General features: G+C 44.3%; 1 protein-coding gene across 34 annotated transcripts in view; it reads right to left on the bottom strand.

The window, feature by feature from the left end:
- C2H2orf42 (chromosome 2 C2orf42 homolog) overlaps positions 1 to 24,610 on the bottom strand; it is a 45,164-nt gene that overhangs the window by 4,762 nt on the left and 15,792 nt on the right. For 12 of the 34 annotated variants that reach the window (XM_051842804.3, XM_051842806.3, XM_089326322.1 and 9 more), the window contains 6 exons: positions 21,528 to 21,638; positions 16,652 to 16,756; positions 13,794 to 13,898; positions 5,766 to 5,873; positions 4,086 to 4,186; positions 2,194 to 2,356 (listed from right to left, as the gene is read on the bottom strand). In XM_051842804.3, the coding sequence (XP_051698764.1) occupies positions 2,194 to 2,356; positions 4,086 to 4,186; positions 5,766 to 5,873; positions 13,794 to 13,898; positions 16,652 to 16,756; positions 21,528 to 21,638 (693 nt within the window). The remainder of the gene's footprint in view (positions 1 to 2,193; positions 2,357 to 4,085; positions 4,187 to 5,765; positions 5,874 to 13,793; positions 13,899 to 16,651; positions 16,757 to 21,527; positions 21,639 to 24,610) is intronic. The other 22 variants (XM_051842808.3, XM_070068976.2, XM_089326324.1 and 19 more) reach the window with 6 other exon arrangements.

Below are 24,610 nucleotides of genomic sequence, written 5' to 3'. Positions count from 1 at the left end.
TTAAAAAAAATCATGTGATTATCATCTATACAAAAGTTTATAAAAATGCACATAACTTAGCTATTTAATTTGATACAAAGCTTTCCTAAATAATTTTCTCTATACCTGCCCCCTTCAAAAGCCTCCAAAAATGAAATGGTAGGCAATTATCACTCATGAAGAGAATAACAATTCCTCAAAGAAACCAACAAATAAGGTCTGTGTGTATAGTAGAAGAAAAAAAAATAGACCAAGCAGGATTTGGTCCAGAAATGTAAGATTAGTTTGATATTAGAAAGCTATTAGTAAAATTCATTGTGGGTAGTGGTCTAAGCCACTGCTTGTGACATTGTGACATGGGCATCCCATATCAGAGTCCTGCTTTGAGTTTGAGCTGCCTTGCTTCCAGTCAAGCTCCCTGCTAATGGGGTTCTGGGCTCCTGGCTTAGCCTAGGTTGACAGCAATTTGGGGAGTGAACCACAGTGGATAGAAGACATCTCTCTCTCTCTGTGCCTTTCAAATAAATTTTTTTTTTTTTAAGATTTATTTATTTATTTGAAAGAGTTACACAGAGAGGAGAGGCAGAGAAAGAGAGAGGTCTTCCATCCGATGGTTCACTCCCCAACTGGCTGCAACGGCCGGAGTTGCACTGATCCAAAACCAGGAGCCCCTTCTGGTCTCCCATGTGGGTGCAGGGGCCCAAGGACTTGGGCCATCCTCCACTGCTCTCCCAGGCCATAGCAGAGAGCTGGATGGGAAGTGGAGCAGATGGGTCTCAAACCAGTGCCCATATGGGATGCCGGCACTGCAGGCCAGGGCATTAACACATTGTGCCACAGCGCTGGCCCCAAATAAATAAGTCTTTAAAACAAACTATACCTCAAAATGGGTAAAGAAACATCAGCTCCTTTAAATAGCAGTTCCTAACAAAAATACTCAATAAACCAAGGCCATATGTCCTTAAAATAATAAAATTTATCTGGAATCCATAAACAACAGCTCACTATTTAATAGTGGTATAGAGAGCAACTTTCCCTAGGAAAACATGCCATGAAATGCTAATGACATTCTCCTGGGAAGTACTCACTGGTGAAATATATCTGGGAAATCTTAAAGAAAGTTCAACAAGTATTTGTATTTCAGGATTTTTCTAATATGCAAACTTATAGGATCAATTTCCAAGAGATGTAAATTACACTCTAACACGATAATATTATTTGAAAGGTAGAGTGACACAGAGAGAGGGAGTGATAAAGGCAGAATTCCTTCACCTGCTCACTCACTCCCCAAAATCCAGGCTGAAGCCAAGAGCCAGAAACTCAATCTGGGACTCCCACCTGAGTGGCAGAGGCCCATGTACTTGGGCCATCTCCTGCTGCCTTCCCAGGCACCTTAGCCAGAAGCTGGACTGGAAGTGGAGCAGCTGCGACTCAAATTGGCACTCTGATATGGGATGCCAGCATCACAAGCAGCAGCTTAACTTGCTGCATCAAGATGCTGGTCCCAAAATCCAAACTAATTTTTTTTTTTTTTTTTTTTTTGACAGGCAGAGTGGACAGTGAGAGAGAGAGACAGAGAGAAAGGTCTTCCTTTGCCGTTGGTTCACCCTCCAATGGCAGCCGCGGCAATAACTCTGCCTCTCAAATAAATAAATAAGATCTTAAAAAAAAAAGATTTATTTATTTGAAAGGCAGAGTTACAGAGAGGCAGAGGCAGAGAGAGATCTTCCATCTGTTGGTTCACTCCCCAAATGGCCGTAACAGCTGGAGTTGGGCCCATCCGAAGCCAGGAGCCAGGAGTCTTTTGGGTCTCCCACGTGGGTGCAGGGGCCTATGGACTTGGGCCATCTTTCACTGCTTTCCCAGGCCATAGCAGAGAGCTGGATCGGAAGTAGAGCAGCCAGGTCTTGAACCAGCACCCATATGGGATGCTGGCACTGCAGGTAGCAGCTTTACTGCTATGCTACAGCGCTGGTCCCCTAAAGGTGGTTTTTATTTTTGTTCTTTATGCTCCATAAAGTCTATGATTTCTCTATAGAGAATATATACTACCTCTGTAATGTTATTTTGGAAGCACTAGTTCAAACAGAACACACACCTTATCCCACGACTGCCTGTGCTAGATAAATGAATGTGTCATCTTCCTTATTTAAGGTCAAGAAGCAAAGCCTCCGACAGTGTCATGTACTCAGCTGACTGTTGCAATTCACTTACCAACTTTGAGAAAAGTCTTCAGTTCCAAGGGCCGCAGCACCGGCTGCTTCTCGATGCGCCCGTAGGTTTCTGCTATGCTCTCTACTTCCACTTTGGGGCATTTGAACAGCTCGTAGGTCCCATCTCGGTTCTGGATAAAGCTACGGGTGATTTCCAAGGGCATCTGGACACCCACATAATAACAAGACAGATGAGACAGGGAAAATTTTCAGAGTGGACAAATACTTGCGTGCCAGGAGATCTTTTAGTACTCCTTTTCTGCCATGAGCTACACTCAAATTAATTAAAACTTTCTCTGTGTTTTCAAGTAAATCCGGTCAACAAATCTGTCTTTTATCTCTTACATTATCCATGTCTTTCTTTCTCTTTAACCTTAATTTCAACCCTAGCTAAACCATATCCTAGCTAACCTCTAACACTTTGAAGGCTACACGATTGCTACTAGCAGAGACCTGCTCTAAAAATGAGGTTTATTCCTTCTCCTACTGTTCTGCTAGCAGCATTTTTCTCCTAAATACCCTGCTACCTTACATCCCTGTGTGCTTCACACTGTCCTTGGGACTGAGCCAGGCACAACCTGAACTGAATTCTGTCTCGCCACCAACCAGCAAGGTGACCCTGAACAGCTCACTGAATTTCTCAGAGACTGTTCTCTCATCTGCAAAACCAGGTTGATGCCCTTCCCAGTGCCCAGGTGGGAGGCTAAATGATGCCCACCAGACAGAGGTTCAGCGACCATTAGCGCTCTTTCCTCGCCTCCCGCACCTTGGGCTGCTTCAGTGCCTTCCTGAATGCCACATTCGAGGCCGGGAGCTGCTGCATTTACAGAGTGTCACCCTGCATTTCCTCGGGTGAGGCCAGTGAGAACTCTGGATAGAGGGTTCACATAGAGTTCTTTTCTTTCTTTCTTTCTTTCTTTTTTTTTTTTTTTTTTGACAGGCAGAGTGGACAGTGAGAGAGAGAGAGAGAGAGAGACAGAGAGAGACAGAGAGAAAGGTCTTCCTTTGCCGTTGGTTCACCCTCCAATGGCCGCCCTGGCCGGCGCACCGCGCTGATCCGATGGCAGGAGCCAGGTACTTCTCCTGGTCTCCCATGGGGTGCAGGACCCAAGCACTTGGCCCATCCTCCACTGCACTCCCGGGCCATAGCAGAGAGCTGGCCTGGAAGAGGGGCAACCGGGACAGACTCTGGCGCCCTGACCGGGACTAGAACCCGGTGTGCCGGCGTCGTAAGGCGGAAGATTAGCCTATTGAGCCACGGCGCTGGCCCACATAGAGTTCTGTAGCCACCAAACAATGTTTTTCTTAATGTAACAATATTCTGCAATTAAGATCCTAATGTATGAAATCACATTATGCTGCCTTCTCTACAATGTGCCATTATCATAGGAGAGGATTTAGGACCTGCTTGAGAAAGAATGTTTTAAAATGTCTGATGTTTCCCTAGTGAAAGAGAACCATAATTAAGGCTCATTGCTCTAATGAGCATGAATTTGCAGTTTTGCTAGGAGGGTTTAATTGTGTTGGACTCACCTCGACATCACAGAAAATGTATCACTTAAAATTATTTATATACTTTCCAGCTGCCTGCCAGTCATACTTAGGCTCATCATAGCCACCAGGGGATCATTATTTAACTTACAAGAAAAGTTCTCCAGTTTTCTGATCCCAAAGGCAGATAAAAGCATATTCCAATTTAAGATACCTTTCTGAGAAAGAGGGAATGCCCATTAAAGTCACAGTCAGAACTCTAAAGCCATGGATATTTCTGAATAACCTCTCAGCATGACCAAAAGCAACTCTTCGGCTGGAGCAACTGGTATGGAAATTTCCCTACCCCCACTCCCTCCTTCCCCACTCTGCCCTTCCACCAGTGTGAGAATAAACCCTTACCTCTGGGGTGTCTAAGATTTGTTTAACTTGCAGAATGTTAGTGATATGCCAGGTATACTTGGAAAAGGTTCCCAGTGGCAAGGCATCTTTCCGAACAAAGGCTTCAATATAAAAAAAGGACAAAATTAGATAACCAAAAAAACTGTCCCTCTATTTCTAGAAAGTTCAGCACAGTGTCATTCCTCCCTTATAGAATCTTAGCATTCTTGAAAAGAAATTCTAGGAGCAAATATATAACAAATCAAATTACAGGCAGATAAGTGACAAACCAAATGGTACAGATCTCTGCTCTATCTTTATATAAGTCTCTAATGCTTCTTTGAGACCCTGTTTCTTATTGGTACCTAAGAGACCTGTTTCTTTGGTAAAGCACAGAATGTACAGGAGTCCATTATAAAACAGCATCTGACAACACTGGACATAACAGAAGTCAAACCATAGTTCTTAAAATAATTACATGAAGATTGCTAATGTCATTACCAGTTCATTGTCCTGTCTGCAGGATTATAAAGCAGGTCCACCAAAGAGCCTGCAGAAACAACTAAGGGATTGGTTAATATGGATGCATCTGGCCTACAATTTAAACTGAAATAAAGACTAAATGCTGCTTCAAAAAGATAAGTTGTGAAGCAAAGATTCAGATGGTTCTAAACACAGTGATGAACAGCTGGCACTACGTAAAAACAGATGGAAACCTCAAGAAGTAACTACTAAATCACTAAATAACAATTTACCAGGATTAGCATTTGGTATAGCAGTTAAGACAGTGCTTGGGATGCCCACATCTCATTCAGGAAGCATCTGGGTTCAAGTCTGGTTCCACTCCTGATTGCAACTTCCTGTTAATGCACACCCTGGAGGGTAACGGATGACAGCTCGAGTATGATTCCTGCCATCCACATGGGAGATCCAGACTGAGTTCCAGGGTCCAAGCTTCAGCCTGATACTGTTATGGCTTTTTCAGGTATTCAGGGAGTGAAACCAGTAGATGGGAGATCTGTCTGTCTCTCTGCCTTTTGAATACATAAAATCTTACTGAAGAAACAGCATTGGCTTTTAGTTGCTGCTCTTGGCTATTGGCCACCAAGCAATCTTTTCCTCCCCTTCTTCCTTTTCTCTATTTCTGTATTCTGTGAGATCTCTAGAGAAAGAAAATACGTGAAACCAAAAACTACCAGAGTAATGTAGAATTATAAAATGTTCCAAACTAAGAATTACTCTAAAAAACAAAATCTTCCTTCACCAAAATTTGGGGACCAGGAGAAAATGCTTTTGTTTTTGATATACATGGTAATATCCGTCCAAGAAGCTGACCTGAATAACCACTGGCGCATGCAGTGCTTTGGTGGCAATTGGTTCATCTCTAGAAACACCAGACTTTTGGCAGCACCGTCACTGCACTCCACTGTTCTTCCTTTACCTCATTTGCGCTTTCTGAATCTTTCCATTAATTCTTACTGGAAGAGTATGGGGGGGCCCTTGAAGCATGTGGTCATTATTTCAGGAGCTGATTAGTGATGGGTTCATGCTCCAAGAATGTTACTTGAAGTCCTCACCCTCCAAGTTCCACACAGATTTTTTTCCAAACATAATTCTCTAAGGTTGAGATATCTACTGCCATTCTTTCCTTTCCTTCCTTCCGTTTGTTTACTTGTGCCCTTCTCAAGGGGAAACCCCTACCTGTGGTGGAGTTCGGGAGCCGTTTTTTTGCACTTCCTATGGATATTCTCTGTTGCAGGGCATCAAAAAAGGACTGAGGAATGTGGAACACCAGTGGTTCTGGTTTGCCTACAAAAGTAAAAAGAAAGTCACTTAAAAAAATTCAGTGAGCAGGCTAGCACTGTGGCTCAGCTGGTTGAGCTTCATATGCAATGCCAGCATCCCCTATGGATGCCAATTTGAGTCCTGGTTGCTCCACTTCCAATCCACTTCTCTCCTAATGAGCCTGGGAAAGCAGAGGAAGATGGTCCAAGTACTTGGGCCCCTATACCCAAGTGGGAGACCCAGATGGAGTTCCAAAATCATGGCTTCGCCTGGCCCAGCTCTGGAGTTACAGCCATTTAGGGAGAGAACCAGTGGACAGAAGAGCTCCCTCTTTCTATAATGCTGCCTTTCAAAAAAATAAAATAAATCTTTAAAAAAAATCTGGTGAGCTTTCTGATCTACAGGGAAAGGTCAAAGAAATGGAGAGTAACTACAAATACCCCTGATGTTTCTTTATACAGAGGCAAAAAGAAGGCTTTTGATGGGTATCTCTGAACCAGGCACTGTCACCAGCCCTGCACTTGATCCTTTGTAATCATAAAAACACAGTGCACCTACTTCTCATCTTATATAAAAATTAATTCCAAACAGATAAAAGACCTAAATGTAAGACCTGGGTGGCTGGCATTGTGCAGTAGCAGGTAAAGCCACTGCCTGCAATGCCAACATCCCATATGGGCACTGGTTCGAGACTTGGCTGCTCCACTTCCAATCCAGCTCCCTGCTGATGAGCCCAAGAAAGCAGTGGAAGGCGGCCCAAGTCCTTGGGCCCCTGCACCCACGTGGGAGACCTGGAAGATGCTCCTAGTTCCTGACTTCAGCACAATTCTGGCCATTATGGCCATTTGGGGGGTGAACCGGTAGATGGAATTCCTTACTCTCTCTCTCTTTCTCTCTCTTTCTGTAAACTTTGCCTTTCACATAAATAAATTATTATTTAAAAGAAAAAAAAAAAAACCTGAGGGGCCAATGCTATGGTATAGTGGGTAAAGCTGCTGCCTACAGTGCCACATCCCATATGGGCACTGGTTCGAGACCTGGCTGCTCCACTTCTGATCCAGCTATGGCCTGGGAAAGCAGTGGAAGATGGCCCAAGTCTTTGGGCCTCTGCACCTGCATGGGAAGACCCAGAGGAAGCTCCTGGCTCCTAGCTTTGTATTGGCGCAGCTCTGGCCATTGCGGCTAGTGGGGAGTGAACTAGTGGATGGAAGACTTCTCTCTCTCTCTCTGCCTTTCCTCTCTCTGTGTAACTCTTTCAAATAAATCAATAAATCTTTGGGAAAAAAAAAAAGACCTGAAATTATTAGAAGAAAACATAGGGGAAACATTTCAAGACATCATTTCAGGCAATGTTATTTTTTGTTTAAGACCTGAAAAGCAGAGACAACAAGAGCAAAACTGGACAAATGGGATTATATCAAACTAAGAAGCTTCTGCACAGTGAAAGAAATAATCAACAAAGAGACAACCAAGGGAATGGATGAAAATATCTGGCAACTATTCATCTGACAAATGATTAATATCCAGAATAGCCAGTGCCGTGGCTCACTAGGCTAATCTTCCGCCTTGCGGTGCTGGCACCCCGGATTCTAGTCCCGGTCAGGGCGCCGGATTCTGTCCCGGTTGCCCCTCTTCCAAGCCAGCTCTCTGCTGTGGCCAGGGAGTGCAGTGGAGGATGGGCCAAGTGCTTGGGCCCTGCACCCCATGGGAGACCAGGAGAAGCACCTGGCTCCCACCATCGGATCAGCGCGGTGCGCCGGCTGCGGTGCGCCGGCCGCAGCACGCCGGCCGCGGCGGCCATTGGAGGGTGAACCAACGGCAAAAGAAAGACCTTTCTCTCTGTCTCTCTCTCTCACTGTCCACTCTGCCTGTCAAAAAAAAAAAAAAAAAAATCCAGAATATATGAGGAACTCAAAAAACTCAATAATGGAAAAAAATCCAGTTAACAAATGGGCAAAGGATCTAAATGGGCATTTTTCAAAAGAAGAAATACAAATGGCCAACAAATACATGGAACAATGCTCAATGTTGCCAGCATAGAGAAATGCAAATCAAAACCACAGAGCAGTACATCTGACTCCAATCAGAATGGCTAGTATCAGAAAGACAAAAGATAAGAAATGATGGCTAGGATGTAGAAAAAAGAGAACCCTTATACACTATTGGTGGGAATGTAAATTCATACAACCATTAGGGAGAACATCACAGAGGTTCCTCAAAATACTAAAAACAGAGCTACCATATCACCCAGTTATCCCCCTTCTGGAGAGAGAGAGAGAGAGAGATAAAATGCATAAATATATTTATATAATATATATTTATAAATTTATATACTTATTTATAAATATATAAAATACATAAATATATTTATATACTTATAAATAATATATAAGTAATTTATAATAATTTATATACTTACAAATAATATTTTATATAACGCATATATATTTATTTATATTTGCATATATAAAGTGCAATATATTATATGCAATATTATATATAATGCAATCAGCAAACAGGAGCTATACCTGCATTCCCATGTTCATTGCAGCAGTGTTCCTAATAGCTAAGATATGGAAACAACTTAGATTTCATTGGTAGACGAATAAAGAAAATGTGATACACACGCACACACACACAGGACTATTATTCAGCCATAAAGAACAAAATACTGACATTTACAGCTACATTGGTGGAACTGGTACTCATTTTGTTAAGTGAAATAAGACAGACGCAGAAAGACAAACACCATATATAGATATTCTCATTCATGGAAGTTGAAGGAAAAAGTGGCTCTGATCTAGGAATAATGATTACTAAAGGCTGAGAAGAGTGGAGGGGGACAGATTAGAGGGAGCTTGGATGATACATAACAAAGCACTGAGACAGAAGTAGCAAGTTCTAGTGCTCTACAGCACAGTGGGGCCACCACATCTCATGATAGTGCACTGCTCTCTGTAGAAAGAACTAGAAGAGAGGAGCTGCTAAGCTCAAACACAAAGATAAGGAAATGGAAAGGTTAGTTGCCCAGTTTGATAGATTTACACTGTGTTTATCTTTAAAAATACTGCACTACACCCCATAAAATTGTACAAGTATTGCATGTTAATCAAGCATTTAAAAATAATTTAAAAAACAAAACAAAACAGAGCAGATCCTTGTCATTCACCAAGGATAAGTTTTTAAATTTTGAATTTTAAAAATTGTTTTTATTTGAAAAATGGAATGAGAGAGAGAGCGGAAGAGACACAGAGATCTTCCATCTACTAGTTCACTTTCCAAATGCCAGCAACAGCTGGGGTTGGGCCAGGCTGAAGGCAGGAGCCTGGAACTCCATCTGGGTCTCCCCCATGGGTGCAGGGGCCCAAGTACATGGGCCATCTTCTGCTGCTTTCCTAGACACATTAGCAGGGAGCTGGATCAGAAGCGGAGCAGTCAGAACTTGAATCAGTCCTCTTATTTGGGATATCAATGTTGCAGGAAGCAGCTTAACTGTATGCCACAATACTGGCACAGGAACTTAAATTCTGCATTTTGAGCACAGACTTTTCGCTTTAAAGGGAATATTAAATAAGATGAGATGAGAACAATGAAGCTGAGTTAAGGAGGAGCTGGTCACCTGTGTCCACTTGCTCCTGTTCACCACCCACAGGCACCTGCTACTTGGATTCCTGTCTGAGCAAAGTAACTGCATGCTCCTACCTGGATGGTCAGCATCACAAATGCTGAGGGACTACAAAATTAGGACATGACTTTATCCAATGGTCATCAGCCTTCCTCCCTGAGTATAGCCTCACGGCAAGCAAGATTCTGAACATATGTAACAAATCTCTCTTTTTTTAAAAAAAGATATTATTTATTTATTTCAAAGGGAGAGTTATGGACAGAAAGAGAAGGAGAGACAAAGAGAGATCTTCCATCCACTGGTAAATTCCCCAAATGGCAGCATGGGCTGTGGCTGGGCAGGGCTGAAGTTAGGATCCAGGAGCTTCTTCCAAGTCTCCCATGTGGGTGCAAAGCCCCAAGCATTTGGCCCGTCTTCCTTTGCTTTCCCAAGCACATTAGCAGGGATTGGATTGGAAGTGGAACAGCGAGAACTTGAAGCAATGACCCTATGGGATGCAGGTGTCATAAGCGGTGGTTTAACCTACTATGCCGCAACGCCAGCTACAACAATCTCTTCTTTTTTTTTTTTTTTTTTTTTTTGACAGGCAGAGTGGACAGTGAGAGAGAGAGAGACAGAGAGAAAGGTCTTCCTTTGCCGTTGGTTCACCCTCCAATGGCCGCCGCGGCCAGCGCGCTGCGGCCGGCGCACCGCGCTGATCCGATGGCAGGAGCCAGGAGCCAGGTGCTTCTCCTGGTCTCCCATGGGGTGCAGGGCCCAAGCACCTGGGCCATCCTCCACTGCACTCCCTGGCCACAGCAGAGAGCTGGCCTGGAAGAGGGGCAACCGGGACAGAATCCGGCGCCCGGACCGGGACTAGAACCTGGTGTGCCGGCGCCGCAAGGCGGAGGATTAGCCTAGTGAGCCGCGGCGCCAGCCCAGCTACAACAATCTCTTAAAGAAACTTGCAAGACATTAGTTTGACCAAAAGTCAACAGAAAGAGAATTCAGGGGCGTACATCAAATGACTTTAGGGACAGATACTTGGCACAGCAGTTAAGATGCCACCACATCACATCAGTTTAGTTGGATTGGAATGGCTGCTCTGCTTCTGATTCCAACCTCCTGCTTATGTGCACACTGTGGGGGCGGGCAGTGGTGGAAAAGCACTTGGGTCTCTGCCACCCATACGGGAGACCCTGACTGAGTTCTTAGCTCCTGGCTTTAGTTGCCTAGCCACAGCTGTTACGGACAATTGAGCAGTGAATAGTGAAAGGCACATCTTTTTCTGTCTCTCTGCCTTTAAATAAATAGACAGATATATACTTTTTTTATTAATTGAGTTGAGAATTTTCCTTAATTCTGCCTAAAGATCCAGAATGAGTTCCAGGATTCCAGTTTCAGCCTGGCCCAGCCCCGGCTGTTGTGGGCATTTGGGGAGTGAACCAGCAGATGGAAACTATCTTTTTCTCTCTTTCTGTCTCTGCCTTTTGAATAAATAAAATATTTTTTAAAAATTTTGTCCAAGGGGGCTAGCCCCTGCAGACAGAAAAAATACAGAACTACATGGATAAACAAGGAAATTATCTGCCTAGTACAATTAAAGGACTCTTTTAAAACAAATTTATTTGAAAGGCAGAGTTACAGAGAGAGAGAGAGAGAGAGAGAGAGAGAGAGAGAATCTTCCATTTGCTGGGACACTTCCCAAACTGGTGCTCATATGGAATGCTGGCATTGCAGGAGGCAGATTAACCCAACCCAATGTGCCACAAAGCTGGCCCAAGAAAGACTCTTAAAGACAGTTCAAATGCCTTTATTTTTTTTTTTTTAAGATTTATTTATTATTTGAAAGGCAGAGTTACAGAGAGAGATCTTCCATCTACTAGTTCACTCCCCAGATGGCTGCAACTGGGCTGGGCTAATCTGAAGCTGGGAGCCAGAAGCTTCTTTTGGGCCTCCCATGTGGGTGAAGAGCCCAAGTACTGAGCCATCTTCTGCTGCTTTCCCAGGCACATCAGCAGGAAGCTGGATGGGAAGCGGAGCTCTGGAACTGTAATCAGCACCCATATGAGATGGGTACAAGCGGTGGCTCTACCCACTATGCCACAGAGCCTGCCCCTTAAATGCCTTTTTGAAACAAAAAAGCAAGCCAAGAAAAATCAGAATGAAAAGTTTTCTAGAATTCTGTAGAAAGATTCAAATTCTCTCCATGGGTTTTGCCTACTTTACTGAATGCAAAATGTTAATAACCATATGGTCACTGATTCTGAGGCACAAAAATATTTTGTTTGCTTGTTTTTTTTTGTTTTGTTTTGTTTTGTTTTGACAGACAGAGTGGACAGTGAGAGAGAGAGACAGAGAGAAAGGTCTTCCTTTGCCGTTGGTTCACCCTCCAATGGCCGCCGCGGCAGCGCGCTGTGGCCGGCGCACCACGCTGATCTGATAGCAGGAGCCAGGTGCTTCTCCTGGTCTCCCATGGGGTGCAGGGCCCAAGGACTTGAGCCATCCTCCACTGCACTCCCGGGCCACAGCAGAGAGCTGGCCTGGAAGAGGGGCAACCGGGACAGAATCCGGCGCCCTGACCGGGACTAGAACCCGGTGTGCCGGTGCCGCAAGGCAGAGGATTAGCCTAGTGAGCCGCGGCGCCGGCCTAAAAATATTAACATCTAGATGTTTTCAAGAAGTCATCACACATTGGAATTTTAAGCCCTTTCATCCTGAAATCAGATTATGGACTACATGTAGGGGTAATTAGAGCTCCCCAAGAAGTGCTAACTCATCTGACCTCAGCTGATGTGATGCTTGAATGCAGGTTTACACAATCTTGGGGCCGACACTGTGGCTTAGCAGGTAAAGCCGCTGCCTGCAGAGCTGGCATTCCATATGAGCGCTGGTTCGAGTCCTGGCTGCTCCACTTCTGATCCAGCTCTCTGCTATGACCTGGGAAAGCAGTGGCAGATGGCCCAAGTGTTTGGGCCCCTCCACCCATGTGGGAGACCCGGAAGAAGCTCCTGGCTCCTGCCTTCGGATCAGCCCAGCTCCGGCTGTTGTGGCCATCTGGGGAGTAAACCAGTCGATGGAAGAGTTTTCTTTATCTCTGCCTCTGCCTCTCTGTAACTCTGACTTTCACAATACATAAATAAATAAATAAATCCAGCCTGTATTCTTCAATCTTCCTTAGTAGACTGTCTATACAATTTCAAGCAACTGGGGCTGGCGCTGTTGCATTGCAGGCACAAATGGATGGAAGACCTTTCTTTCTGTCTCCCTCTATCTGTAACTCTACCTCTCAAATAAATAAAATCTTTTAAAAATTTTTCAAGTAACTATCTTAATCTCACATGTTAAGATTTTTCTCTCAGCTTTTTTCCTCTATATTTTGATTTTAACAGTAAGAATGATCTAAAGGTTTGGTATCTCTCTCACCAAACACAGATACACACACACACACACACACAAACGTACATGTGATCAAGGCCATTTGCAATTATTTATTACTTGCTGTACTGTTTTCAATTTCTAAATCCATTTTTCTAGTCCTGCATTTTAATTATGTGAGTAGAGGCCACTGTGTGGCATAGCAGGTTAAGTGCCACTGTGACATTGACATCCTAAAGGAGTTTATGTCCCAGCTGCTCCACTTCTGATCCAGCTCCCTGCTAATGGCCTGGGAAAGCAGCAAAAGATGGCCCAAGTAGTTGGGTCCCTGGCACCCATTTGGGAGGGCTGGAAAAAGTGCCTGGTTCCTGGCTTTGGCCTAGCCCAGCCCTGGCTATTGTGGCTATTTGAGAAATGAACCAGCAGACAAAAGATCTCTGTCTCTGTCTCTCTCTGTGTAACTCTTTCAGATAAATGAATAAATAAATTACATGATTAGTCCTTTCTTTCAATTTGGACTCCTATTATGTGGGGGCCCAAAGCTCTCTGGACTGAAGTCCAATTACTTTTTCTATCAAAACAGAGTAGAATTATAGGACAATTGGACTGACATTGAGTCCCGGCTGCTCCATTTCCCATCCAGCTCCCTGCTAACATGCCTGGGAAGCAGTGGAAGGTGGACCAAGTCCTTGAGCCCCTGCACCCATGTGGGAGACCTGAAAGAAGCTCCAGGCCCTGGCTTCAGCCTGCCACAGCCCCAGCCATTGTGGCCATCTGGAGAGTGAACCAGCAGATGGAAGATCTCTCTTTCTCTCTCTCTGTCTATTCTCCTCTCTCTGTAACTCTGCCTTTCAAATAAATGAAAATAAATCTTAAAAAAAAAAACATTAAAATAAAAAATTACAGAACAATTTAGTACCTTCTACTTTGAGCAAGAGCCCAGTTGGGCAATCAACACTTACCATCAAATTGATAGTGCATGGTTTGATGGATGCGTTCTGTGACACTGGCCAGCCAGTCTTGGAAGGATAAGGTCACTTGGGCCTCATCCAACAGCTGACCACAGGCTAGGAAAAGAAGAAAAGACAACTCTTTAGTCACTTTTCTTATAGAATAAACACTTAATTGAAATTTGAGAAAGTTGAGTTTGCACAGAAAAAAAACCTAGAAGCTGAAATTCAAGGAAAGTAGATAAATTAAGTTTTACAAAAGAATGTACTTAGAAAAGCTTTTAGAGACTAACAGGTACAAGAGTATTAACCACAGAAAGTTTGCAATCTTTTAACACTAACTGCATGCTAAAGAATGGTTCCTCTCTGTATAACAGCTATTTTAGACATCCATAGGTTAGTTCTATTCCTGATAAATATATATTTACATGCTCCAAATCTTCTCCAAAATGAGGCTGTTTCAAATAAAGGTTGATATGTTTTCATATCAAGGTTGAGTTGATACATTCACCATGGGTTGCTGTGATATCTTTATACCTAAAACCTAAAACCTTGTATACAGATATCCAAAATGAATGAAAATTCACTTCTAAATAACGGCAAAAGACGTAAATTTCTAGCTCTGAGTAACTGGGAAATACAGTGACAAATGATGGAATTTAATGGGTCCGAGTTTGGGGCTGGGAGTCAAAAGGTTGCGGGATCATCATCCTGTGTGCTTACTGCCTCTGCCTCTTCTCTAAATAAGGATCTGAGTCTGAATGACCTTCCACAAATCTACCTTCCTATCCTATTGCTTCTCTAAAATATCTTTATGTGTCTGAAACCTGTCACCTTTTTATATATAGAGAAAAACATCATCATCCCTACTACCTATTTGAAATTAAAATTATCATAGGCAGGGGCCGGCGCTGTGGCATAGTGGGTAAAGCTGCCACCTGCAGTGCCAGCATCCCATATGGGCGCTGGTTCGAGTCCCAGCTGCTCCATTTCTGTTCCAGCTCTCTGCTATGGCCTGGGAAAGCAGTAGAAGATGGCCCAACTCCTTGGGCCCCTGCTCCTGTGTGGGAGATCCGGAGGAAGCTCCTGGAGCCTGTCTTCAGATCGGCCCAGCTCCGACCTTGCGGCCAACTGGGGAGTGAACCAGCGGATGGAAGACCTCTCTCTCTCTCTCTGTAACTCTGACTTTCAAATAAATAAATAAATCTTAAAAAGTTAAAATTATCATAGGTAAATGTGCTTATTTGTATTGAGGATACTTTCTTACTTCTTTTCCCTACAGGCAGTGATGACAAGTGGTTTAAAAAAATATTCTACCTGGGCCTGGCACTGTGGCTCACTAGGCTAATCCTCCGCCTGTGGCGCCAGCATCCCATATGGGCACCAGGTTTCTAGTCCCGGTTGCTCCTCTTCCAGTCCAGCTCTCTGCTGTGGCCCTGGAAGGCAGTGGAGGATGGCCCGGGTGCTTGGGCCCCTGCACCTGCATGGAGACCCGGAGGAAGCACCTGGCTCCTGGCTTTGGATCGGCGCAGCGCCGGCTGTAGTGGCCATTTGGGGAGTGAACCAAAGGAAGGAAGACCTTTCTCTCTCTCTCACTATCTGTAACTCTACCTGTCAAATAAATAAATAAATAATCTTTAAAAAAAAAAACTTCTGACAGTTGATCTGTTTATTTCCTGACCTTCCAAAAACATTTATACCCAGAAAGTACAAGTGCTTAATGAATAAGTTAATTAGTATTCAGTCCTGTATTCTATAATTACATATTGGTCTTATCTTCAAAACCAGAATGTAAGGGCAGGGATGATTCCAGTTTTTAACCAGCCAGTTGCATTACATGGCTGGCCATATCAAAACAAGTTTTCAATACTGCCAATGTTGGACTAAACTCTTTATACAATTTATAGAGAGTTAAGAAAAGATTGATTACCAAAATGTATAAGCTTAAGTATTCTGAGTAGAAAAGTGATAAACATAAACTGTGTTCAAATTAAGTCATTCTGTCTCATAAATTCAGAACAATAGCCAGGCTATTGCTTCTTAGGTATGTTTTCAAGCTTCACTGACTTTGGAAAATAAACTATACTTGTCCTTCTCAATAAATATTAATTTTTTGTAATTATAAAAACACATTTTTCCTTTCAGCTTTGACTCAACTACATGTGGGCAATAAGCAGTAAGAGGAAAACATCCTGCAAATACCCATTGCTAAAACATATGAGGCACTGCTGAGTTAAAGACACAATTTGTTTTGGTTTGTTTTCTGCATGGTTTTCTTGCTTTTAGTAATCTCTAAGGCTTTTCTTGCATAGTTTAAAATTTTTTTAGAGAATTGTATATTCATGTGAAATTGTAAGAAATGCAGAACTTGCACGCTCTTTACACAGATTCCTCCAAAAGCAGCATTTTGTAAAACTCTAGTACAACATCACAATCAGAAAAATGACACAGTACAATCCAGTGGCCTCATTCAGATTTCAGTGGTTTCACATGCACCCAATGTGTGGTGTGTGTGCATAGAGTTGGATGTAATTTTTCCACACGTGTAGACTTACATGACAACCACACTGAAGAAACAAGGGAGTCATGACAAGGCTCCCCTCTACTATCCTTTCACCACTGCTGTTACTTCCCTCCCAAACCCTCTCCAAGCTCTGGCAACCAACCAATCTGTTCTCCAACTCTATGGTTTCACACACAATTGAATTTTGAGCATGATTTGAAACTAGTAAAACAGGAAAGACCTCAGGTTCACGCCTGCTATTGTCTATGTTAGCACCTTTCAGGGACAACAGACGACACTGCTACTGCTTCTGGATTTTTAGGATGACTTTCCACCACTGTAGCCTATGCTAGGGAAGGGAACTTACCCTGCCTTTTTAGTGAAGAAGCAACCACAGGCTTTTTCAGGCCACTTTTTCTTAGGTTACTGCTCACTGCATCTTGAGGCAATAGTGAACTGTTCATCTGTGTGCCTAAACCATAAATCATGACAGTGTTTAATAAAGTACCTACAAAATACAAATTGATTTGATATTGATTTCTAAAGAGTCTAAAATATACAAATATTCCCTACTAATTTCTAGGTTGGCTTCATAGTTTCTAGAAGAAATTTGCATTAGCCATTATACATAAAAATTTAAACTTTTTATGCTCATTATGGAAATTAGAAGTTACAAAACAGAAAGAAGAAAAGATTCACCCATTGTTCCCACTTCTCAAATAACCGATTAGTTTTCTGGTGAGTGGTCCTCTACTTTTTAGTTTGTTTTGCTAGTTTTGTAATTGTAAGGAGCTGTGACCATAAAAATATTGCCAAATGTAGTGGAAAAATTAGTTTGAATTTCAGAAAAATAATTTTTAGTTAAGTATGTTCCAAATATTGCATGGGAGATACTTACACTAAAAATTTATTCATTATTTATCTGAAATTCCTGTATTTTGTTTTGAAAATTTTAGAGGCAGAGAGAGAGAGAGAGAGAGAGAGAGAGAGAGATGGAGAGAAAGCATCTTCCCACCTGCTGGTTCACTCCCCAAACGATGGTAATATCCTGGGGCCAGGCCAGGCCAAAGCCAGAAGCTTTATCTGGGTCTCCTACATGGGTACAGGGGTCCAAGCACTTGGGCCATCTTCCACTGCTTTCCCAGGCCATTAACAAGGAGCTAGACTGGAAGTAGAGCAGCTAGGCCTCAAACCTGCACTCATATGGGATACCAGCACTGCAGATGGCAGGTTTTTTTTTTTTTTTTTTTTTTTTTTTTTACAGGCAGAGTGGACAGTGAGAGAGAGAGAGACAGAGAGAAAGGTCTTCCTTTGCCGTTGGTTCACCCTCCAAGCACCTGGGCCATCCTCCACTGCACTCCCTGGCCACAGTAGAGAGCTGGCCTGGAAGAGGGGCAACCGGGACAGAATCCGGCGCCCCGACCGGGACTAGAACCCGGTGTGCCGGCGCCGCTAGGCAGAGGATTAGCCTAGTGAGCCGCGGCGCCGGCCTGCAGATGGCAGTTTAACCTGCTATACCACAACCCCCAAATTCTTTACAATCATTATTAAAAAAAAAAAAAAAAAGATTTATTTATTTACTTGAAAGGCAGAGTTACAGAGAAGGAGAAGTAGAGGCAGGGAGAGGAAGGGGTGGGGGGAGATCTTCCATCTGCTGGTTCATTCCCCAGATGGCTGTGATGGCTGGAGCTGGGCCAATCTGAAGCCAGGAGCCAGGAGCTTCACCTGGGTCCCCCATGTGGGTACAAGGGCTCAAGCACTTGGGCCATCTTCCACTGCTTTCCCAGGCACATTAGCAGGGAGCTGGATTGGAAGTGGAGAAGCCAGGACTCAAACTAGCACCCATATAGGATGCAGGCACTGCAGGCAGCTGCTTAACCCACTATGCAACAGCACCAGTCCCTACAACCAATTTTTTTTTGACAGGCAGAGTGGACAATGAGAGAGAGAGAGAGAGACAGAGAGAAAGGTCTTCCTTTGCCGTTGGTTCACCCTCCAATGGCCACTGCGGCCAGCGCACCGCGCTGATCCGAAGGCAGGAGCCAGGTGCTTCCTCCTGATCTCCCATGGGATGCAGGGCCCAAGCACTTGGGCCATCCTCCACTGCACTCCCTGGCCACAGCAGAGAGCTGGCCTGGAAGAGGGGCAACCGGGACAGAATCCGGCGCCCCGACCAGGACTAGAACCTCCGCAGGCGGAGGATTAGCCTACTGAGCCGCGGTGCCGGCCCTACAACCATTTTCAATGGCTGCCTGATATTCAGTGGTAAAGTGGCTTTACCATGGTTCATTTAACTATCACTAATTGTTTCTAAGTTTTCAATATTATAAATAATCATAAAATAAACATCTCTGGACAAAATTATTTTCCTATACCAAGATTATTTCCTTTAAAAAGATTATTTGTAAGTGGGACTACTGAATGAAAGGATAAAAACTTTGTTCCTTTTCAGAATTTTGAATTTTCCTGGAAAAAGATCAACAAGTAAACATTTAACAACAATCTCTACCTGATACTGCCACCTGAGGGCTTCTCCAAAGCACAGCAATGACCATGCCACTTTGTTTCTCCATTTTACTTCAACTTCCCGGCACCAAGATTCCTGTGCACTGACCATTTTAAGGTCCAGTAACAGATACTGCAAGCTTCATTTACCCATGATTAAAGCAATTTACTTTACACCGGCCATGAGAGCCTGGATTGCCAGCTTTGCCTGCAGTCTCAGCATTTTTAAATCCTTGATAATGTGTGGACAGGCCCTCCCTGAGACGCCACATCCCACACTGAAGCCCCAGGGCTGCTGCCCATTTCAGCTCCCACTAATGAGCACCATGGGAGGCATCAGGTGACAGCTCGGAGAGCTGGACTCCTGCCACCAACATAGGAGACACAGAAATTAGCTCATGGCTTCCTGCTTTGGTCTGCTTCAGCCTGGACTGTGTGAGCATTTGGGGAGTGAAACAGTGCATGAAAGCTCTCTCTCTCCCTGCCTTTCAAACACATAAAAATTTGGTAATTTGGTAGCAGAAGTATCTTGTTTTAATTTTGCATTTCTAAATGTTCACATTTCCCTGTTTACTAGTGAGTTCAGGGTTTGATATATAAAAATGGGCCAGGTAATATCTTCACTTTTTTTAGAATATAGATTTCTGGACACTTACGTAGTATAGTACCATGGCATTTCCACACTGACACATATGGGACCTTAACTGATACTGGCATTAAATATTTGAATTTTATTTTTTATGTTTTAAATATTTATTTACTTGAAAGGCAGATTACAGAGATAGACAGGGAGAGACACAGAAAGGGAGGTGTTCCATCTGCTGGTTTACTCCTCAAATGGCCACAATGACCAGGGCTGGGCCAGGCCAAAGCCAGGAGCCAGGAGCTTCACCCAGGTCTCCTATGTGGGTACAGGGGCCCAAGGACTTGGGCCATCCTCTGATGCTTTTCCAGGCTCATTGGCAGGGAGTTGGATCAGAAGTGGAGCAGCTAAAACATGAACCATCACCCATGTGGGATGCCAGCGTTGCAGGCAGCACTTAACCTGCTGCACCACAGCACCAGCCCCAAATATTTAAATTTCAAAATTGTGTGTGTGTGTGTGTGTGTGTACATATGGTCCCCGACTTATGATAGTTCAACTTAATGATTTTTTTTAGAATTAAAACATTTTATTTTTGCCATAAGAAATTTTTTTTCAACAATGACTTTGGGATTTTATAAGGGTGCAAAATCAATACACATTCAGTGGAAATCATACTTAAAATTTTGAATTTTGATTTTTTTCTGGGCTTTAATACTCTCTCCTGATCAGCCATGTGATCATAAAGAAAAAAAAAAAAAACCATACTCCACAATGTGTCCCATGGCTGAGCTATGAGGTGCTAAGAGTATTACATGCATTTTTAACTTATAGTATTTTCAGTTGATGATGTATCCCATTACATCTCAAGGAGTATCTAAATGTTATCAATCTCCACATGCTGAAACTGCAAACTATACTCCTACATTAGTGTGGAAAATACAACTAACCATTGTCACACTGTTTTTTGTAAAACCCTCTATGGGGTGGCCATTTGGCACAACATTTAAGCCACCATGTGGGACACCTGCATCCTGTATAAGAGTGCCTGGTTAAAGTCCTGACTCTTCCACCTCTGATTCAGCTCCCTGCTAATAAGAACCCTGGGAGGCAGCAAGTGATAACTCAAATACTTGGGTCCCTGTCCCCACGTGGGAGAACAGGATGGAACTCCAGACTTCTGATTTCAGCCTGGCCAAGCCCTGGCTACTGCAGGGATTTGAGGAGTAAACCAACAGATGGAAGACTTCTGTCTCTTTTTTGCTTTCTCTCTGACTTTCAAACAAAATGAAAACAATCATTATATTCTTAGAATTGTATCTATGAACTACATTGAATCTGTTCTCTTTATATTAACATCACATTAACATGAGAATTGATAAGAATTCTGCTGTAGTAATTACCATGCATTTGGTGTAAACCTAAGAATCTAACATATTAATACATCCCTAAAACTAAAAAAAATAAAATGAAATGAAAATTGGGACCAGTGTTGTGATGGAGGAATTAAGCCACTGTTTGCAATGCCAGCTGCCCATATTGGAGTCTCAGTTCGAGTCTTGGCTACTCCGCTTTCAATGCAGCTTCTCACTAATGCACCTGGGAAAGGCAGAGGAGGATGGCCAAAATACACAGGTCCCTGCCACCCATGTGGGAGACCAGGGTGGAGTTCCTGCCTCCTGGCTTCAGCCTCACCCAGATCTGGCTGTTGAGCCATTGGGGAGTGAACCAGTGGATGGAACATCTTTCTCCCTCTCTCTCCATCTCTCCTTGTCCACTCTGACTTTGAAATAAAAAAAATCTTAAAAAAAAAGAAAATAAATAAAAATTATAAATAAATAAAACCCTCTATAGATGAAAACTTCATAATGAAATAATCAGGTAGATTAAGATCTAAGATTAGTCTGAATGTTTTGGGGTTGAACAAACATAATAAAAGTGGAGTCTGGCTGATCTTACTTTTGATCAATAAAACCAATTTTTAGCTTGAGTTGACAAGGAATCATCAGTGGAGGAGAAAAACTTTTTTTGGAAGAAAGCCATAAGAACAAGAATGATTTCTTAGAATTGCTGAGATTCAGTGAAAGACATAAAACTCAGTAAAACAATTTCTAAAGATAATACCACCAAACAAACCAACTAAACAGCCTCTCACCAGATACTTCATCCTTCTTCCTTTTCTTGGGCTTAGAAGCAGTAGATTCACAGGCAGACACAGTTGATTCTGAATGGCAGCCTAACTGGGGTACAATAATCTCTTTAAGACCTAAAAGAGAAAAGACTTCCGAATTACAAGTACTACTGATTACTAATACTACTAATATTTTAAGAGTTAAGTATGGGCCCCTACTAGAGAAAAAGTAATTCATAAAAATCCAAATCCTGAAAACAAATGATCACGTGTTTGCCTGCTTAGAAATAAATTCCTGGGGCTAGGGCTGTGGTAGAATGGGTTAAATTGCTGCCTGCAATGCCAGCATCCTATATGGGTGATGCTTCAAGTCCTGGCTGCTCCACTTCTGATCCAGCTCCCTGCTAATGCACATGGGAAAGCAGTGGAAGATGGCCCAAGTGCTTGGGCCCCTGCATCCATATGAGAGACCCAGATGGAGCTCTAGGCTTCTGCCTGGCCCAGTCCCGGTCACTTGAGGCCATTTTGGGAGAGAACCAATAGATGGAAGACTTCTTTCTTTCTGTCTCTCCCTGTCATTCTGTCTTGCAAATAAACAAATAAATCTTTTTTTTTTTTTTTTTTTTTTTGACAGGCAGAGTGGACAGTGAGAGAGACAGACAGAGAAAGGTCTTCCTTTGCCGTTGGTTCACCCTCCAATGGCCGCCGCACCGCGCTGATCCGACGGCAGGAGCCAGGTGTTTCTCCTGGTCTCCCATGGGGTGCAGGGCCCAAGGACTTGGACCAGCCTCCACTGCACTCCCTGGCCACAGCAGAGAGCTGGCCTGGAAGAGGGGCAACCGGGACAGAATCCAGCGCCCCGACCGGGACTAGAACCCGGTGTGCCGGCGGCACAAGGTGGAGGATTAGCCTAGTGAGCCACTGCGCCGGCCCAACAAATAAATCTTTCAAAAAATAGTATTTAGTTCCGGGACTGCCATTATGTCTTGATGCTGGAAACCCCACATGGGTGCCAATTCCAGGCCTGGTTGCTTTGCTTCCTGTTTAGCTTCTTGCTAACACACCTGGGAAAACAGTGAAAGATGCCACAAGTCCTTGTGAAGCTCCTGGCTCTTGGCTTCGGCCTGGCCCAGCCCCAGCCCATTGCAGCCATTTAGGGAATGAACCAGCCAATGGAAGATACCTCTCTCTCTCTGCTACTTGGTCATTCAAATAAACAAAATATATATAAAAAAAGATTTATTTGTTTTAAAGGCAGAATTACAGAAAGAGAAGGAGAAAGAGAGGGAGAGGGGGAGAGAGAGAGAGCGAGCATTTCCATCTGCTGGCTCACTCTCTAAATGGCCACAATGGCAGGGGCTAGGCCGGGCTGAAGCCAGGAGCCAGGAACTTCATTTGGGTCTCCCACACGGGTGGCAGGGGCCCAAGCACTTGGGCCATCTTCCACTGCTTTCCTAGGCACACTAGCAGAGAGCTGGATCAGAAGTGGAGCAGCCCATATCTAACTGGCACTCATATGGGATACTGGTGTCATAGTTGGTAGTTTAACCTGCTGAGCAACACAGTTGCCAATGTGTGTGTGTGTATATATATATATATATAATTTTTTTTTTTTGACAGGCAGAGTGGACAGTGAGAAAGAGACAGAGAGAAAGGTCTTCTTTTGCCGTTGGTTCACCCTCCAATGGCCGCCGCACCGGCGCGCCATGCTGATCCAAAGCCAGGAGCCAGGTGCTTCCTCCTGGCCTCCCAGGTGGGTGCAGGGCCCAAGCACTTGGGCCATCCTCCACTGCACTCCCGGGCCACAGCAGAGAGCTGGACTGGAAGAGGAACAACCGGGACAGAATCCGGCGCCCCGATCGGGACTAGAACCTGGTGTGCCAGTGCCGCAAGGCGGAGGATTAGCCTATTGAGCCATGGCGCCGGCCTCTAAAGGAACTTTTAAAATATATACATTGGTGGCTAGCGTTGCGGCTCAATAGGCTAATCCTCCGCCTGTGGCGCTGGCACACCGGGTTCTAGTCCCGGTCGGGGCGCCAGATTCTGTCCCGGTTGCCCCTCTTCCAGGCCAGCCCTCTGTTATGGCCCGGGAGTGCAGTGGAGGATGGCCCAAGTACTTGGGCCCTGCACCCAATGGGAGACCAGGAGAAGCACCTGGCTCCTGGCTTTGGATCAGCGCAATGCACTAGCCACAGCGCGCTGGCCACGGCGGCCACTGGAGGGTGAACCAATGGCAAAGGAAGACCTTTCTCTCTGTCTCTCCCTCTCTCACTGTCCACTCTGCCTGTCAAAAAAAAAAAAAAAAAAGTTCCTTTAAAGAACTATCTAAGGGCTGGTGTTGTGGCACAGTGGGTTAAGCTACTGCCTTCGACACTGGCATCCCTTATGAGTACTGGTTCAAGTCCTGGCTGCTTCACTTCCATTCCAGCTCCCTGCTAACATGCCTGGGAAGGCAACAGAAGATGGCCCAAGTGTTTGGGCCCCTGCTACCCATGTGGGAGACCAGGATGGAGTTCCAGTTTCCTGGTTTTATCCTGGACCAGCCCCGGCCATTGCAGTCATGTAGGGAGTGACTCAGCAAATGGAAGATCTCCTTCTCTCTGTCTTCCCTTCTCTCTGTAACTCTGCCTTTCAAATAAATAAATCTTTTTTAAAAAGCCAAGCCATACTGGAGGCAAATTAAAAAAAAAAAAAAAAGAACTGGCTGGCGCCGCGGCTCACTAGGCTAATCCTCCGCCTTGCGGCGCCGGCACACCGGGTTCTAGTCCCGGTCGGGGCGCCGGATTCTGTCCCGGTTGCCCCTCTTCCAGGCCAGCCCTCTGCTGTGGCCAGGGAGTGCAGTGGAGGATGGCCCAGGTGCTTGGGCCCTGCACCCCATGGGAGACCAGGAAAAGCACCTGGCTCCTGGCTCCTGCCATCGGATCAGCGCGGTGCGCCGGCCGCAGCACGCCAGCCGCGGTGGCCATTGGAGGGTGAACCAACGGCAAAGGAAGACCTTTCTCTCTGTCTCTCTCTCTCACTGTCCACTCTGCCTGTCAAAAAATAAAAAAAAAAACTACCCAAAATTTGTATTTTTGTTCATAGATCATCATTAATGATCAGTATGA

Source organism: Oryctolagus cuniculus, chromosome 2 (assembly GCF_051225735.1).
Source record: "Oryctolagus cuniculus isolate XC-2025 breed Fujian yellow rabbit chromosome 2, ASM5122573v1, whole genome shotgun sequence".
In the NCBI taxonomy this organism is placed as follows: domain Eukaryota; kingdom Metazoa; phylum Chordata; class Mammalia; order Lagomorpha; family Leporidae; genus Oryctolagus; species Oryctolagus cuniculus.
The sequence above is the reverse complement of the archived record's forward strand: the minus strand, read 5'-3'. Positions and strand labels throughout refer to the sequence as shown.